The following is a 19,277-nucleotide window of genomic DNA, read 5'->3' as shown; positions in this document are numbered from 1 at the left end:
TATGTACATATAGGTAGAGACCTGGAAGGGTATGTACCAAGATTTGATGGTGCTTGCCTATGGGTGATTTAATTTTAATGAACTTTGTATCTTTCTTTATACATTTATATACCAAATATGAATTTCTGTAATGAATATGTGTAATCTTGTCAATACCAAAAAAGGAAAAATTAAAATACAGAAAAGAAAACTAAAGGTAGTCTGTCTTATATCAGTCTTTTTTTCTTTGTGGGTTCTCTAGGGACCTATCCGATATCCCAGTATTTGTCTCAGCTCCTTGACAACTATCTTGAACCTCAGTTTCCTCATTTATAAAATTAGGAATGTGAACCACACCAGCAGTTGCCAAACTGAGTTTACACCAGAATCAAACAGGGTGCTTTAAAAAAACAGATACCAGGTTCCATCTAAACCTACCAATTATCTATATTTTAACATTAATGGAAACCAATAAATATTCATTTAACCTAAGAATGTATTCCATACCTTTGGGTTTTTAAAACTGTAATGGTTTATGCCAGTTTAAAAATAATCCTTATAGCTTAACTTTATAAACTGAAGTATTAAACAGAATCCCAGAAATATTTGTTCTAAATAATTAAGTGTCCTATAATCAGATGATATAAACTGGTTCATTGTTTTGCTCATTGTTTACAAAATGATGTATTTGAATACGTGTGTGTGTAAAGAAATTAAAGTGATTCATACCAAAATACCACTTTTCTCTTTGTTATTTAAAGTGGCTCCAGGAGGAAAATATGCAGTAGTACTTGTTGTAATGTCCAAACTTTTACAAAGGTTGTCCTGGGTGGCACAGTCCATCCATCCTACATTAACAAGACCATCCTAAAATGGAAAAAAACAAAAAATCGTGTTGTAAGTGGAAGAAAAAGTTAAAAGGATTTACATTTAGCAAAAACACAACTTTTCTACTATTAATTAAACTTTTAAAAAGAACACTAAAAAAATGATGCAGATTTGAATAACATGATTAATAAATTTAATCTAATATATATAAAAATTACACCTTACATAGGAAACATTTTCAAGCACACACAGAACATTAACAATCTTCGTAAGTGGCAAACTCCCAACCCATAAGGCAGCTTCAATAGTGTTAAAGTATCAACAACACACAGATGGCACTCCCTGACCATAACATGATGAGAGCTAAATAAGTAAAATAACAAAACGACAAAAAATAAAGTTTAGAAATGACAAAAACACTAATATATAACTTTCTGGTTAAAGAGGAACTCTAATGGAATACTTAGGAGTGAATGATAATGAAAGCACCACATGTTAAAATGTATTGAACACAGCTAATTAATTAGAAAGAAACTTATAGCTATGAATACATTTATCAGAAAACAAGCAAGATTACGAATAAGTGAGATAAATGTTTAAGAAACCACCAAAGAAAATATTTGGAATCAGTTTTTAAATGTGTTTCTTAACATGGTGATACAATTTTACAAAGTAATTGATGCTTACCAACATCCCACTTAACCTGAGACGTGTCTGTGAAGTCAAACAATCTGGTGGGGGAAAAAAAAAACTTATGAGGCAATTTCAGCTTAAGTCTGTACTTTCATTTGCTGTTCCCCCAAACCATCATGTTGATTCTTAGGCAATTAATTGGGCTGTGCTGGTAAATACTGAGACTTTTATTTACTAGGTAGACATAGAGGTCAATGTCTCATTCTTCTCCCTCCCCCTGTCCCCTTTTCTCTCCCTACCCCTCCCTTCCCTCTCCTTAGTCTTTTATTCTCTCCCCTTAGTTTCTCAGGATTTCCAGCTAAAGAAAAAAGAAGGAATTCCCTTTCAAGTACCTCTTTAGGATCTTATTCTCAAATGTCTCCTCCTATCAACAGTACCCTTTAGCCAACGGATCTCATGATTTGGGGTAATAAAATGTAATGCCTATTTGATAAATAACAATATGTGCAGAATCCTTAAAATACAATACAATCTTAGAATAGCTTCTTCACTATTTTTATGTAAGTCCTATAAATATGAATGCTATGATACAATGAGATAGATTTAGAAGAAAGGGAGATGCAGCATCACAGAGCTCACGGGGATAGGTAAAATCAATCTACCTACGGTAAAAGTAAAATAATGTCAGAAAGCTTTAAAAGTTTTCCTTATGTGTGGAATGGAGAGAAACATGTGCATTAGGCCAAAATGAGAGAAAACCCCTCAATGACAGACTAAGTTTAAGGGTGATTAGGTGATTTTTGCTGCAAGGCAATACCTTTCCAACATAGCAGCATAAAGGCTGAGAGGTGAAGTATGGGGAAAAGATCCATGTTGGGATTAAACATATGAAAATGCATTAATTAATTAGGATATTTTCTAACACTAGGACCAATTTTTAACCAATCTTATTGCTTGAATACAGTTTATGCTTGTGTAGGGTACTGAACTTCCAACTTAATTTACTAGGGGAAAGGGTCCTAGAAACGGAAAGTTATCATCTTCAAATATATACTTTTTTTTTTTTTTAAGGTCGCAGCACATGACATGTGCGATCTTAGTTCCCCAACCTGGGACTGAACCTGTGTCCCCTGCATTGGGAGTGCAGAGTCTTAACCACTGGACCACCAGGGAAGTCCCCCAAATATATACTTTTATGAGGCAAACATGTACATTTTTTAAATGAATACATATGAGGGAAAGTCAGTAACGGCAAAAAATTATTATTTTGTGAGGGTTGTATCTGTCAACAACTAATTATTTTTTCGAAGTGTCAAAAACATTTGTAGCTATCTGATGGTATAATTTACCGTATGTATAATTAAGCTGAAAAATTTGCCCGTTGAACATAAACCACATGATACTTGAAGAAATTAATAACTGTAGAGGAGAGATCAAGATGGTGGAGTAGGAAGACATAGAGCTCACCTCCCCTGACAACATACCAAAAATACATCTACATGTGGAACAATTCTCATGGAAAACTAACTGGAAAATGGCAGAAGAACTCCTATACAACCAAGGCTGCAAGAAAGATTTCCATATAACCAGGTAGGATGGAAAAGGCATAGGGTTGGGACCCCCACCTGAGAGGGATCTGAAAGGAAGAGAAGGTCCCCATGGGCAGACCCTCAATGTGGGGAGCAAGTGGGTTGAGCCACAGACTGGGCATTCCAGTCCTGGGGTCCTGCAAGGAGGAGACAAGCACCCTTGGCTGCCGGGAGAACTGCTGGGACAGACAGAAGGGCTAGAGGAGCCTAGACTCTACTCATGAGGAGTACACATGTGCTGGTTTACCAAAAATCAGGGCAGAGAGAGCTTTGCACTGGCAGCTGCCACTTCGCCACACTCCCCAATCCAAGCTGGTTGAACATCCCGGCCCCGTTCACTCCATACCACAGCCCAGTGCTAGATTTGGGCCAACCAAGCCCTGGGAGGAGACTTGGTCTAGCTATGCAGAGACAGACTGGGGGTCCTGGGATGTGACCTGGGTGGAGTGGAAGTGGCCACTGTCAGCACTTGCTCAGGTAGTGCCGCAGGAGCACCCCACAGTTTGCCTCCCAGTGGAGCCGATGCTCTGGCTCCACCCACTCCACACAGCAGCTTAGCCTCGGAGCTGGGGCAGACAGGTCCTGGGAAAAGACTGCCACGGGGTCAGCCCAGTGCTCTGGTGGTAGCACAGCCGCCTCAATTCCTGCAGCCACTACACCCCAACCCCCAGCCCCAGCCTAGTGAATGTCCCAGCCCCACCCACTCCACACCACAGCCTTGCACTAGATCTGGGATAAACAGAAGAAGGGATGAGACCTTGGGCTGGTTCTGACTGGAGCCTCGGACGACTACAGAGGAGGTGTACTGGTCCTTTGTGAGCACATGGGCCTCACTTGCTTCAGCAATCACCTCCTTTGGGGGCAGGGCACCACTCAAGGGGAATGGAACCTGATTGAGCCAGACCCTCAGGGCATTTACTCCAACAGCTGGGGAGCAGACCCTGTCCCTGGCAGGGCGGCAACAGCTAGGCAGCAAAGAGGAAGTCCCGCCTCACACCCTGCACAGTCTTTAGATCCCCCAAAACCAACCAAACCCCCTATATAGGTGATAACGACCAGCATACCCCGAAGAAAGACATGGCTGGTGGCCATCGTACACACAGAGTCTACACAGGGATGCTACCACATAAAAACACCCCTTTAAGACCATAATAGATAATCGTTTCTCCTAAATTCAGAGACAGAGACAGTTAAGTAAAATGAAAAGGCAGAGGAAATACTCCCAATTAAAAGAGCAAGAAAAATCCACTGAAACAAATAATGAAACAGAGCTCACCAGTCTACCAGACCCCAAGTTCAAAAAGGTGGTAATAAAAACGCTAAATGAATTAAGAAAGATCAATATAAATGCAGATCACTGTAACAAGGAACTAGACACTATAAAGATGAACAAATCAAAAATGGATAATTAATTCAATTTCTAAGATAAAAAGAAATCTAGAAACAATGTACAGCTAACTAAATGACACAGAAGAATGAATAAGTAAGCTGGAAGACAGAATAATAGAAATCACCAAATCAGAAGAGCAGACAAAGACAAGTGAAAAAAACAAAAATGAAAGGAACTTACAAGATCTATAAAATAATATAAAATGTGCCAACCTATGCATAATAAGGGTTTGAGAAGGAGAAGAGAGAGAGAAGGGGATCAAAAACTTATTTGAAGAAACTATGGCTGAAAATTTGCCAAACCTAAAGAAGGAAACAGATATCCAGGTACAAGAATCACAAAGGGTCCTAAACAAGATGAACCCGAACAGACCCACAAGATGTATCATAATTAAGATGGCAAAACTTAAAGACAAAAAGAGCATTCTAAAGGCAGCGAGAGAAAAACAAAGAGTTAATCACAAGGGAACCCCCATAAGGCTATCAGCTGATTTGCAGGCCAGAAGGGAGTGGCATAATATACTAAAAGTTCTGAAAGGAAAAAACCGGCAACCTAGGATACTCTATACAGCAAGATTATCATTTAGAATAGGAGAGATAAAGAATTTCTCAGACAAGCAAAAACTGAAAAGATTCAGTAATACTAAACCTACCCTAAAAGAAAGGGTCTTCTCTAAGCCACCACAGTGAGAAGCCCGCGCACCGCAACCACAAGTAGCCCCCGCTCGCCGCAACTAGAGAAAGCTTGCGCGCAGCAACACAGACCCAATGCAGCCAAAAATAAATAAACAAACAAACAAACAAATAAATAAAAGATGGGAATCAGGGTAGACAGGAATAAGGGGAGATTAAGACTGCTTACTGTAAACCTTTTAATGTTATTAAATCTTTGAACCACACCAATATATCACCTATTCAAAACGTAAAATTACATTAAAAAGTATCTTTACCCAAAAAAAAAAAAAAAAGAAAGAAAGGGTCTTCTCTAAATGGAAAAGGAGCAAGAAACTATAGGAAAGAGAAAATCAAAATAGGCAAGGCAAATATATAGTAAGAATTGAAGATCACTTAAATAAGCTAGTATGTAGACTAAACAGTCAAAAAAAATTGTAAAAGCGACTCTATAATAAAAATAAAAGGATAAGTATAAACATGTAAGATAGGATATCAAAATTGCAAAGTATCAGGGAGGGGAGTAAAAAATGTACACCTTTTAGAATGTGTTTGAATTGAATGACTATCAGTTTACATCAAGTAGATAGAGTTACAGGTCAACATACCTAAATTCCACGGTAACCAAAACTCAAAAACATAAAATAGATTCACAAAGAGCAAAAAGAAAGGAAGTCACGCATACAACAAAAGAAAATCATCAGACCAAAAGAAAAAACAAAAAGAATAAACAAAGAAGAACTACAAAAACACCTGGAAAACAAGGATTAAAATGGTAATAAGTACAAACCTATCAACTACTTTAAATGTCAACAGACGAAATGCTTTGATCAAAAGAGTGGCTGATTGGATTAAAAAAAACAAGAACCTGAAATATGCTGTCTACAAGAGACTTACTTCAGGATAAAAGACACACACAGACTGAAAGTGAGGAGAAGGAAAATGATATTTCAGGCAAATGGGAATGACAAGAAAGTGGGAGTAGCAATATTCCTATCAAACAAAATAGACTTTAAGACAAAGGCCATTAAAAAAAAGACAAAGAAGGGCATTATATAATGATAAAGAAATCAACACAAGAAGAGGATATTATACTAATTAATACATACGCAACTAGAGATAGAGGAACCAAGATGGCGGAGTAGAAGGACGTGCTCTCACTCCATCTTGCGAGAACACCAGAATCACAACTAGCTGCTGGACAATCATCGACAGGAAGACACTGGAACTCACCAAAAAAGATACCCCACATCCAAACACAAAGGAGAAGCCACAATGAGACGGTAGGAGGGGCGCAATCACAGTAAAATCAAATCCCATAACTGCTGGGTGGGTGACTCACAGACTGGAGAACACTTATACAACATAAGTCCACCCACTGGAGTGAAGGTTCTGAGCCCCACGTCAGGCTTCCCAACCTGGGGGTCCGGCAACGGGAGGAGGAATTCATAGAGAATCAAACTTTGAGGCCTAGTGGGAACTGACTGCAGGACTTCGACAGGACTCCGGGAAACAGAGACCCCACTCTTAGAGGGTGCACACAAAATAGTGTGCGCATCGGGACCCAGGGGAAGGAGCAGTGACCCTGGGGGAGACAAAACCAGACCTACCTGCTAGTGTTGGAAGGTCTCCTGCAGAGGCGGGGGGTGGCTCTGTTTCACCGTAGGGACAAGGACACTGGCAGCAGAAGTTCTGGGAAGGACTCCTTGGCCTGAGCCCGCCCAGAGTCTATCATTAGCCCCACCAAAGAGCCCAGGTAGGCTCCAGTGTTGGGTGGCCTCAGGCAAAAAAACCAACAGGGAGGGAACCCAGCCCCACCCATCAACAGTCAAGTGGATTAAAGTTTTGCTGAGCTCTGACAGCCACAGCAACAGTCAGCTCTACCCACCACCAGAGCCTCCCATCAAGCCTCTTAGATAGCCTCATCCACCAGAGGGCAGACAGCAGAAACAAGAAAAACTACAATCCTGCAGCCTGAGGACCAAAAACCACATTCACAGAAAGATAGACAAGATGAAAAGGCAGAGGGCTATATACCAGATGAAGGAACAAGAAAAACCCCCAGAAAAACAACTAAATGAAGTGGAGATAGGCAACCTTCCAGAAAAAGAATTCAGAATAATGATAGTGAAAATGATCCAGGACCTCGGAAAAAGAATGGAGGCAAAGATCAAGAAGATGCAAGAAATGTTTAACAAAGACCTAGAAGAATTAAAGAACAAACAAACAGAGATGAACAATACAATAACTGAAATGAAAACTACACTAGAAAGAATCGATAGCAGAATAACTGAGGCAGAAGAACGGATAAGTGACCTGGAAGACAGAATGGTGGAATTCACTGCTACGGAACAGAATAAAGAAAAAAGAATGAAAAGAAATGAAGACAGCCTAAGAGACCTCCGGGACAACATTGAACGCAACAACATTCGCATTATAGGGGTCCCAGAAGGAGAAGAGAGAGAGAAAGGACCAGAGAAAATATCTGAAGAGATTATAGTTGAAAACTTCCCTAACATGGGAAAGGAAATAGCCACCCAAGTCCAGGAAGTGCAGAGAGTCCCAGGCAGGAGAAACGCAATGAGAAACACGCTGAGACACATACTAATCAAACTGACAAAAATTAAAGACAAAGAAAAATGATTAAAAGCAACAAGAGAAATATGACAAATAACATACAAGGGAACTCCCACAAGGTTAAAAGCTGATTTCTCAGCAGAAACTGTACAAGCCAGAAGGGAGTGGCAATGATATACTTAAAGTGATGAAAGGGAAGAACCTACAACCAATATTACTCTACCCGGCAAGGAGCTCATTCAGATTCGACAGAGAAACCAACAGCTTTACAGACAAGCAAAAGCTAAGAGAATTCAGCACCACCAAACCAGCTCTACAACAAATGTTAAAGGAACTTCTCTAAGTGAGAAACACAAGAGAAGAAAAGGACCTACAAAAACAAACCCACAACAATTAAGAAAATGGTCATAGGATCACACATACCGATAATTACCTTAAATGTGAATGGATTAAATGCTCCAACCAAAACAGACAGACTGGCTGAATGGATACAAAAACAAGACCCATATATATGCTGTCTACAAGAGACCCACTTCAGACCTAGGGACACATACAGACTGAAAGTGAGGGGATGGAAAAAAGATATTCCATGCAAATGGAAATCAAAAGAAAGCTGGAGTAGCTATACTCATATCAGATAAAATAGACTTTAAAATAAAGAATGTTACAAGAGACAAGGAAGGACACTACATAATAATCAAGGGATCAATCCAAGAAGAAGATATAACAATTATAAATATATATGCACCCAACATAGGAGCACCTCAATACATAAGGCAACTGCTAACAGCTATAAAAGAGGAAATTGACAGTAACACAATAATAGTGGGGGACTTTAACACCTCACTTACACCAATGGACAGATCATCCAGACAGAAAATTAATAAGGAAACACAAGCTTTAAATGACACAATAGACCAGATAGATTTAATTGATATTTATAGGACATTCCATCCAAAAACAGCAGATTACACGTTCTTCTCAAGTGCTCACGGAACATTCTCCTGGATAGATCACATCTTGGGTCACAAATCAAGCCTTGGTAAATTTAAGAAAACTGAAATCATATCGAGCATCTTTTCCGACCACAACGCTATGAGATTAGAAATCAATTACAGGGAAAAAAAGTAAAAAACACAAACACATGGAGGCTAAACAATACGATACTAAATAACCAAGAGATCACTGAAGAAATCAAAGAGGAAATCAAAAAATACCTAAAGACAAATGACAACAAAAACACGATGATTCAAAACCTATGGGATGCAGCAAAAGCAGTAATGAGAGAAGTTTATAGCAATACAATCCTACCTCAAGAAATAAGAAAAATCTCACATAAACAATCTAACCTTACACCTAAAGGAACTAGAGAAAGAAGCACAATCAAAACCCATAGTAGAAGGAAAGAACTCATAAAGATAAGAGCAGAAATAAATGAAAGAGAAACAAAGAAAATAGCAAAGATCAATAAAACTAAAATTTGGTTCTTTGAGAAGATAGACAAAATTCATAAACCTTTAGCCAAACTCATCAAGAAAAAGAGGGAGAGGACTCAAATCAATAAAATTAGAAATGAAAAAGGAGAAGTTACAATGGACATTGCAGAAATACAAAGCATCGTAAGAGACTACTACAAGCAACTCCATGCCAATAAAATGGACAATCTGGCAGAAATGGACACATTCTTATAAAGGTATAACCTTCTAAGACTGAACCAGGAGGAAACAGAAAATATGAACAGACCAAATCACAAGTAATGAAAGTTACACAAGTAACTGTGACTAAAAATTTTCCAAGAAACAAAAAGTCCAGGACCAGATGGCTTTACAGGTGAATTCTATCAAACATATAGAGAAGAGCTAACACGCATCGTTCTCAAACACTTCCAAAAAATTACAGAGGAAGGAACACTCCCAAACTCATTCTATGAGGTCACCATCACTCTGATACCAAAACCAGACAAAGATACTACAAAAAAGGAAATTATAGACCAATATCACTGATGAATATAGATGCAAAAATCCTCAACAAAATACTAGCAAACAGAATCCAACAACACATTAAAAGGATCATACACCAGGATCAAGTGGGATTTATCCCAGGGATGCAAGGATTCTTCAATATATGCAAATCAATTAATGTGATACACCGTATTAACAAACTGAAAGATAAAAACCATATAATCATCTCCATAGATGCAGAAGAAGCTTTTGACAAAATTCAACACCCATTTATGATAAAAACTCTCCAGAAGGTGGGCATAGAGGGAACCTACCTCAACATAATAAAGGCCATATATGACAAACCCACAGCCAACATTGTTCTCAATGGTGAAAAACTGCAACCATTTCCTCTAAGATCAGGAACAAGACAAGGTTGCCCACTCTAACCACTATTATTCAACATAGTTTTGGAAGTTTTAGCCACACCAGTCAGAGAAGAAAAAGAAATAAAAGGAATCCAAATCAGAAAAGAAAAACTAAAACTGTCACTGTTTGCAGATGACACGATACTATATATAGAGAATCCTAAAGATGCCACCAGAAAACTTCTAGAGCTGATCAATGAATTTGGTAAAGTTGCAGGATAGAAAATTAAGTCACAGAAATCTCTTGCATTCTTATACACTAACAACGAAAGACCAGAAAGAAAAATTAAGGAAACAATTCCATTCACCATTGTAACAAAAAGAATAAAATACCTAGGAATAAACCTACTAAGGAGGTAAAAGATCTGTACTCAGAAAACTGTAAGACAGTGATGAAAGAAATCAAAGATGACAAAACAGATGAAGAGATATACCATGTTCTTGGATTGGAAGAATCAATATTGTGAAAATGACTATACTACCCAAAGCAATCTACAGATTCAATGCAACCCCTATCAAATTACCAATGGCATTTTTTTTTACAGAACTAGAACAAAAAGTCTTAAAATCTATATGGAGACACAAAAGACCCCGAATAGCCAAAGCAATCTTGAGGGAAAAAAAAGGAGCTCGAGGAATCAGACTCCCTGACTTTAGACTATATTACAAAGCTACAGTCATCAAGACACTATGGTACTGGCACAAAAACAGAAATATAGATAAATGGAACAGGATAGAAAGCCCAGAGATAAACCCACACACCTATGGTCAACTAATCTATGACAAAGGAGGCAAGGATATACAACAGAGAAAAGACAGTCTCTTCAATAAGTGGTGCTGGGAAAATTGGACAGCTACATGTAAAAGAATGAAATTAGAACACTCCCTAACACCATACACAAAAATAAACTCAAAATGGATTCGAGACCTAAATGTAAGGCCGACACTATAAAACTCTTAGAGGAAAACATAGGAAAAACACTCTTTGACATAAATCACAGCAAGACCTTTTTTGATCCACCTCCTAGAGTAATGGAAATAAAAACAAAAATAAACAAATGGGACCTAATGAAACTTCAAAACTTTGGACAGCAAAGGAAACCATAAACAAGATGAAAAGACAATCTTCAGAATGGGAGAAAATATTTGTAAACAAATCAATGGACAAAGGATTAATCTCCACAATATATAAGCAGCTCATGCAGCTCAATATTAAAAAAACAAACAACCCAATCCAAAAGTGGGCAGAAGACCTAAACAGACATTTCTCCAAAGAAAACATACAGATGGCCAAGAGACACATGAAAAGCTGCTCAACGTCACTAATTATTAGAGAAATCCAAATCAAAACTACAGTGAGGTATCACCTCATACTGGTTAGAATGGGCATCATCAGAAAATCTACAAACAGCACATGCTGGAGAGGGTGTGGAGGAAAGGGAACCCTCTTGCACTGTTGGTGGGAATGTCAATTGATACAGCCACTATGGAGAACAGTATGGAGGCTCCTTAAAAAACTAAAAATAGAACTACCATACGACCCAGCAATCCCACTACTGGGCATATTCCCAGAGAAAACCGTAATTTAAAAAGACACATGCACCCCAATGTTCACTGCAGCACTATTTACAATAGGCAGGTCATGGAAGCAACCTAAATGCCCATCGACAGATGAATGGATAAAGAAGATGTGGTACATATATACAATGGAATATGACTCAGCCATAAAAAGGAACGAAATTGGGTCATTTGTAGAGATATGGATGGACCAAGAGACTGTATACAAAATGAAGTCAGAAAGAGAAAAACAAATATCGTATATTCATGCATATGTGGAATCTAGAAAAATGGTACAGACGAACCAGTTTGCAAGGCAGAAATAGAGACACAGATGTAGAGAACAAACGTACGGACACCAAGCGGGGAAAGCAGGGGTGGGGGCTGGTGGTGGGATGAATTGGGAGATTGGCACTGACATATGTACACTAATATGTATAAAACAGATAACTAATAAGAACATGCTGTATAAAAAAAATTTTTAAAGTAACATACAGATATCGGTTGCATTTCTTCACACCAACAATGAAATATCAAAAAGAGAATGTAAAAAACCAATACCTTTTAAAATCGCAGCCCCAAAATAAACTACTTAGGAATAAACCTGACCAAGGAGGTGAAAGACTTATACGATGAGAACTATGAAACATTAAAAAAGGAAACTGTAGACGATTCAAAAAAATGGAAAGATAACCCATGCTCCTAGATTGGAAAAATTAATATTGTTAAAATGGCCATACTACCCAAAGCAATCTACAGATTTAATGCAATCCCTATCAAATTACCCATGACATTTTCACAGAATTAGAATAATCCTAAAATTCATAAGGAACCATAAAAGAGACGGAATTGCCAAAGCAATCCTGAAGAAAAAGAACAAAGCAGGAGGCATAACCCTCCCAGACTTCAGACAATACTACAACTACAAAGCTACAGTAATCAAAACAGTGTGGGGACTTCCCTGGTGGTGCAGTAGTTAAGAATCCACCTGCCAATGCAGGGGATGCGGGTTCGAGCCCTGCTCCGGGAAGATCCCACATGCCGCGGAGCAACTAAGTCCATGCGCCACAACTACTGGAGCCCGTGCACCTAGAGCCTGTGCTCCACAATAGGAAAAGCCACCGCAATGAGAAGCCCGTGCACCGCAACAAAGAGTAGCCCCCGCTCGCTGTAACTAGAGAAAACCTGCGCAGCAACGAAGACCTAACACAGCCAAAAATAATTAAAAAAAAAAAACAGTGTGGTACTGGCACAAAAGCAGACATACAGATCAATGCGACAGAACAGAGAGCCCAGAAATAAACCCACACACCTACAGTCAATTAATCTTCAACAGAGGAGGCAAGAATATACAATGGGGAAAAAACAATCTCTTCAACATGTGGTATTGGGAAAGTTGGACAGCCACAAGTAAATCAGTGAAGTTAGAACACACCCTCTCACCATACACAAAAGTAAACTCAAAATGGTTTAAAGACTTAAATATAAGACATTACACCATAAAACTCCTAGAAGAAATCATAGGCGAAACATTTTCTGACATAAATCATACCAGCGTTTTCTTAGCTCAGTCTCCCAAGGCATTAAAAATAAAAACTAAAATAAACAAATGGGACCTAATCAAACTTAAAAGCTTTTGCACAGCAAAGGAAACCATAAACAAAACCAAAAAGACAACCTACAGAATGGGAGAAAATATTTGCAAATGATGCGACCAACAGGGACTTAATTTCCAAAATACACAAACAGCTCATACAACTCAACAACAAAAAACCAAACAACGAAATCGAAAAATGGGTAGAAGACATAAACAGACATTTCTCCAAAGAAGAAATACAGATGGCCAGTAGGCACATGAAAAGATGCTCAACATCACAAATTATTAGCGAAATGCAAATCACAACTACAGTGAGGTACCACCTCCAGTCAAAATGGCCATCATTAAAAAGTCTACAAATAGCAAATGCTGGAGAGGGTGTGGAGAAAAGAGAACACTCCAACACTGTTGGTGGGAATGTAAGTTGGTGTAGCCAGTATAGAGAACAGAATAGAGGTTCCTCAAAAAACTAAAAACAGAATTACCATATGATCCAGCAATCCCAATCCTGGGCTTATATCCAGACAAAACTCCATTCCAAAAAGATACATGCACCCCTATGTTCACTGCAGCACTATTCACAATAGCCAAGACATGGAAACAACCTAAATGTCCATCGATAGATGAATGGATAAAGAAGATGTGGTACATATATACAATGGAATACTACTCAGCCATAAAAAAGAATGAAATAATGCCATTTGCAGCAACATGGATGCAACTAGAGACTATCTACTAAGTGAAGTAAGTCAAAGAGAAAGACAAATACCATGTGATATCACTTATATGTGGAATCTAAAATACAACACAAATGAACCTATGAAACAGAAACAATCACGGATATAGAGAACAGACTGGTGGTTGCCAAGGGGGAGGGGGTTGGGCGGGAATGGAATAGGAGGTTGGGGTTAGCAGATGTAAGCTTTTACATACAGAATGGATAAACAACAAGGTCCTACTGTATAGCACAGAGAACTATGTTCAGTATCCTATGATAAACCATAATGGAAAAGAATATTAAAAAAAAGAATGTAAATATATGTATAACTGAATCCCTTTGCTATACAGCAGTAATTAACACAACACTGTAAATCAACTATACCTCAATTAAAAAAAAAAAAGGTTTAAAGACCTAAGTATAAGACACAACACCACAAAATTCCTAAGAGCGAACACAGGCAAAACATTCTTGAACATAAATTGTAGAAATATTTTCTTAGATCAATCTCCCAAGGCAAAAGCAATAAAAACCAAAAATAAACAAATAGGACCTAATCAAACTTACAAGCTTTTGCACAGCAAAGAAACCTTCAACAAAATGAAAAGACAACTTAAGGAATGGGAGAAAATATTTGCAAATGATGTGACTGAAATGGGGTTAATATCCAAAATATGTAAATAGCTCATATGACCAAATTAAAAAAAACAAACAACCCAATCAAAAAATGGGCAGGAACTTCCCTGGTGGTCCAGTGGTTAAGACTCTGTGCTTCCAATGCAGGGCAAGAAGGTTCAGTCCCCGGTTGGGGAAGTAAGATACCACATGCCGTGTTGCATGGTCAAAAAGGAAAAAAAAAAAAAAAAAAAAACAGCAGAAGACCTAAATAGAGATTTCTCCAAAGAAGACATACAGATGGCCAACAGGCACATGAAAGATGCTCAACATGGCTAATTATTAAAGAAATGCAAGTCAAAACCATGAGGTATCATCTCACACCAGTAAGTATGGCTATCATCTAAAAGTCTACAAATAAATGCTGGAAAGGATGTGGAGAAAAGGGAACCCTGCTACACTGTCAGTGGGAATGTAAACTGGTATAGCCACTATGGAAAACAGTATGGTGGTTCCTCAAAAAAAACTAAAAATAGAGCTACCATATGATCCAGAAATTCCACTCCTGGGTATATATTTGGAAAACACAAAAACTGTAATTTGAAAAGATACATGCACCCCAATGTTCATAGCAGCACTATTTACAATAGCCAAGACATGGAAACAACCCAAGTGCCCATCAACAGACAACTGGCTTAAGATGTGGTATGGATACAAAGGAATATTACTCAGCCATAAACATAATGAAATATTGCCATTTGCAGCAACATGGATGGACCCAGAGAATATTATACTTTGTGAAGTAAGTCAGACAGAGAAAGACAAATACATGATATCATTTATATGTGGAATCTAAAAAATAATACAACTCAATCTATTTAATACAAAACAGAAACAGACTTACAGACACAGGAAACAAATTTATGGTTACCAAAGGGGAGAGAGGGAGGAAAGGACAAACAGTGTGGGATTAACAGAAACAAGCTACTTTACATGAAATAGATAAGCAACAAGGATTTACTGTATAGTACAGGGAATTATACCCAGTATCTTATAATAACCTATAATGGAATATATTCCATTATTGGAATATATTGGAATATATTCCACAAAAAAACCAAACTGAATCACTATGCTGTACACCTGAAACTAACACAATATTGTAAATATATACTTCAACTTCAAAAGAAAAAAAGGAACTTAATAATTTTATAACATGTATAATATAATCAAAAAGAAATATTCAATAAATAAAAAAATTATAACTGGGTACAAACTGTATTTTGAAAATAATCAATTATAGAAGCATACTTAAGACTTTCACTTAATCTAAGGGTACATACTTCCAGTTACAAGATTAATAACTTCTGGGGATCTACTGTACAGCATACAGTGATTATAGCTAACAATACTGTATAAAATAGTTGAAAGCTGGGGCTTCCCTGGTGGCACAGTGGTTGAGAATCTGCCTGCTAATGCAGGGGACACGGGTTCGCGCCCTGGTCTGGGAAGATCCCACATGCCACGGAGCAACTAGGCCCGTGAGCCACAACTACTGAGCCTGCGCGTCTGGAGCCTGTGCTCCGCAACAAAAAGAGGCCACAATAGTGAGAGGCCCGCACACCGCGATGAAGAGTAGCCCCCGCTTGCCGCAACGACAGGAAGCCCTAGCACAGAAACGAAGACCCAACATAATAATCAATCAATCAATCAATAAATCTTTAAAAAAAAAAAAAAAAAAACTTGAAAGCTGCTGAAAGAGTAGATCTTAAATGTTCTCGCCCCAAGAAAAAAATGGTAAATAGGTGACAGGATGGAGGTGTTAGCTAATGTTATGGTGGTGGTCATCATTTTGCAACATGTGTTTCAAATCAACAAATTGTACACCTTAAAGTTACAGAATGCTCTATGTCAATTATATCTCAATAAACCTAGGGGAAAAAAAAGACTGTCACCTAAAAATCAAATGTCATGGTCTCTTCATCATTAACAAAATAACAAATATTACCTCTTCCTTTGGAACAAAAAGTGATCAGCCAGCCAATACCAGCAGCAAACGCAGTTTGTATGGAGTTAACAAAATTTCCTTAAGAGAAAATAAAGAAAATTTCTGATCATTTACTACTCCATAATGGAAACCGTTTTCTAAATGGGTTTTCCCTTCTAATGTCACCCATTTCCAATCCACTCTGAGTAGTTTTCAGGATTCCTAAAAATCCTCTTGAGCATATCAAATTCCTTCAACTATTTATTTTTTTTAATCACATAAAATCTAAATTCATTATTTCATTAAGAAACAAATTGGCAAGTAAGGCCCCTTGTGATCTGAGCTTTGTCTACCCATACAGCCAGCCATATTCTTCCCCAAGCCACTCTACCCATTACCCATCTTTTTGTTAGATTCATGAAATACTACCAGTTTCCCAAATACAGTGACCTTTTAAGGCTTCCTCTTCACTTTCAAGACAGGTTATATCTGACCTCGTTCAAGAAGTTTCCTAATCCTTCCTCCTTTCCCCACCTGAGTTCTTTCATATCCTTCATGCTTCCCTAAGCTTACCTCTATCATAATGGTTACTACACTGCATTTTAATGGTTTACTAATGGGGTCCTGGAAGGCAGGGATTATATAGTTTATTACTACAGCCCTAGTATTTAACATAGTTTCAGAGACATAACTGTATTCAATGAATGATATCAGCATCCCTTTAGAAGTAAATACTATCATTTCATGGGTAGTACAGATAATTAAATAACCCACCTAAAGTCACTTGATGAATTCAAAACCTAAGATTAGAAGAGTTTTTAAACTTCAAAATTAAACTGAATACAGGCATGAATTTACTGCCTGATGTAGTATACTTATGAAAGCAATAAAACACTTGGTTTACTAAATATTTAGTTGCACTTGCAAAGTTGCCTTTTCACCTAGCCCCACTTCATACCCATGTCCTACATCAAAATTGTTTTAGTTTATGTATAAATATAGTTAATTTATTAAATGCCTACTGTTTAGTAGGGCTCAGAACAAATGACACAATTCCCTTCTAAGAAGCATGGAAAAGATATTTTAAAATTTCAGTATTATGACCAGAACATTGCCACTGAAAAGCTTAAAATACCAATTCAAAGTATCCTTGAAAATCAAGCAAATTATGAAAACAAAATTACCTGTCCACAATTCTGTCACTGTGCTTCTAACATGCTGCATGGCGAAATTCACTAAACTTTCCTTTGATCTGTCACCATGGTATTTCACTGCAGCCTATTTTTTTATTTATAAAAAGAGAAATGTCTTTTACTTTTTCTTTTTAAAACTCATACCAAATACCTTGATTCTCCATTATTCTGAATAAGTAAGATCTGTCTCTCAATAGTACAGTGTATTTCTAACTGACATGCTAAGAATCTTGATTGCACACATTCCATGTCAGACATTTGAATAATACTATTTATGTTTTTAGTTTCACTTTTATCACTTAACACTGGGGAGAGGAAGGGAAATCAGAACTTTACATTCAATGAGAGAAAACACCTGTAAAATACTTTGTAAATTATAAAGTACAACATGCATATTGGTTAACATGTTCTTTAAGATGGAAACTGAAATTGGAAAACATTTAATTTTGAAATAGAACAAAGACAAAATAATGGCATCTAAAAGTATTCACAGTATAATAAAAAATGTTTATTATGACTAGAGTATAGTTAGATGGCATCTAAAATAAGACTTAAAAATCAAAAGATTCTACAAATTCACATAGTGTTTTCTCTAGTATTCCCTTTGCTATAATGTTCTACCAATTAAAAAAAAAAAAAATGCCAATTTTATCTCTTACCATTCCAGACCTAAAAATGAAGAGGCTGGGATAACTGTTCACTCCTTTCATTCGGCAAAGCATTCTATCATCGCCACAGTTAACAGCTCCAATTCGAAGCAATCCATCTACTTCTTTAGCAAAGTCTCTCCACTATGAGGAAAAAAAGAGTTTCTTCTTATAAGATCATTTATCTTTCCCTGAACATTCTTCAAGCTGTACTTTCCTTTTTTTTTTAATTAATTAATTATTTCTTTTTGGCTGCACTGGGTCTTTGTTGGTGCACGCAGGCTTTCTCTAGCTGCGGAGAGATGGGGCTACACTTTGTTGTGGTGTGCAGGCTTCTCATTGCAGTGGCTTCTCTTGTTGCGGAGCACGGGCTCTAGGCGCGCGGGCTTCAGTAGTTGTGGCTCACGTGCTCTAGAGCACAGGCTCAGTAGTTGTGGCATACGGGTTTAGTTGTTCTGTGGCATGTGGGATCTTACTGGGCCAGGGCTTGAACCCGTGTCCCCTGCATTGGCAGGCAGATTCTTAACCACTGCACCACCAGGGAAGTCCCCAAGCTGTACTTTATTAAAGGAGATTATGCTCAGGAAGTAAAACCATATACATGTGAAAAAATATTATAGTCATTTCTGTTATAGTTACTACTAATAGAAAAAACCCTCAAATAACACTCAAATTTAAAAAAACACTCAAATAACAGATCAGTTGTAAACAGTAAGACTTTAATAATCAGGATGTAAAAAATACGTACTGTGGGAGCTAAATCATGGCAGTGTGAACACCCTGGGGAGTAGAAGTTCACAAACCACAGTTCTCCAGAATTAACAGCAGCATCTGAAAGTACATAAAACCAAAACAACTTAGAACAACCAAAACAACCAATTTACTAAAGGTTTGTACCTATTTTAGTTAAGAAGTTTCCTTGATATCA

At 37.7% G+C, this 19,277-nt stretch overlaps 1 protein-coding gene across 3 annotated transcripts in view; it reads right to left on the bottom strand.

The window, feature by feature from the left end:
* Window positions 1-19,277, bottom strand: part of DNAJC10 (DnaJ heat shock protein family (Hsp40) member C10) — a 57,330-nt gene that overhangs the window by 26,412 nt on the left and 11,641 nt on the right. For all 3 annotated transcript variants that reach the window (XM_059928277.1, XM_059928279.1, XM_059928278.1), the window contains 6 exons: window positions 19,098-19,180; window positions 18,362-18,493; window positions 17,694-17,787; window positions 16,531-16,608; window positions 1,495-1,538; window positions 709-846 (listed from right to left, as the gene is read on the bottom strand). In XM_059928277.1, the coding sequence (XP_059784260.1) occupies window positions 709-846; window positions 1,495-1,538; window positions 16,531-16,608; window positions 17,694-17,787; window positions 18,362-18,493; window positions 19,098-19,180 (569 nt within the window). The remainder of the gene's footprint in view (window positions 1-708; window positions 847-1,494; window positions 1,539-16,530; window positions 16,609-17,693; window positions 17,788-18,361; window positions 18,494-19,097; window positions 19,181-19,277) is intronic.

The sequence above is a fragment of the Balaenoptera ricei genome, chromosome 7, assembly GCF_028023285.1.
Source record: "Balaenoptera ricei isolate mBalRic1 chromosome 7, mBalRic1.hap2, whole genome shotgun sequence".
Taxonomy (NCBI): Eukaryota; Metazoa; Chordata; class Mammalia; order Artiodactyla; family Balaenopteridae; genus Balaenoptera; species Balaenoptera ricei.
This window is presented reverse-complemented; position numbering and strand designations above follow the sequence as displayed.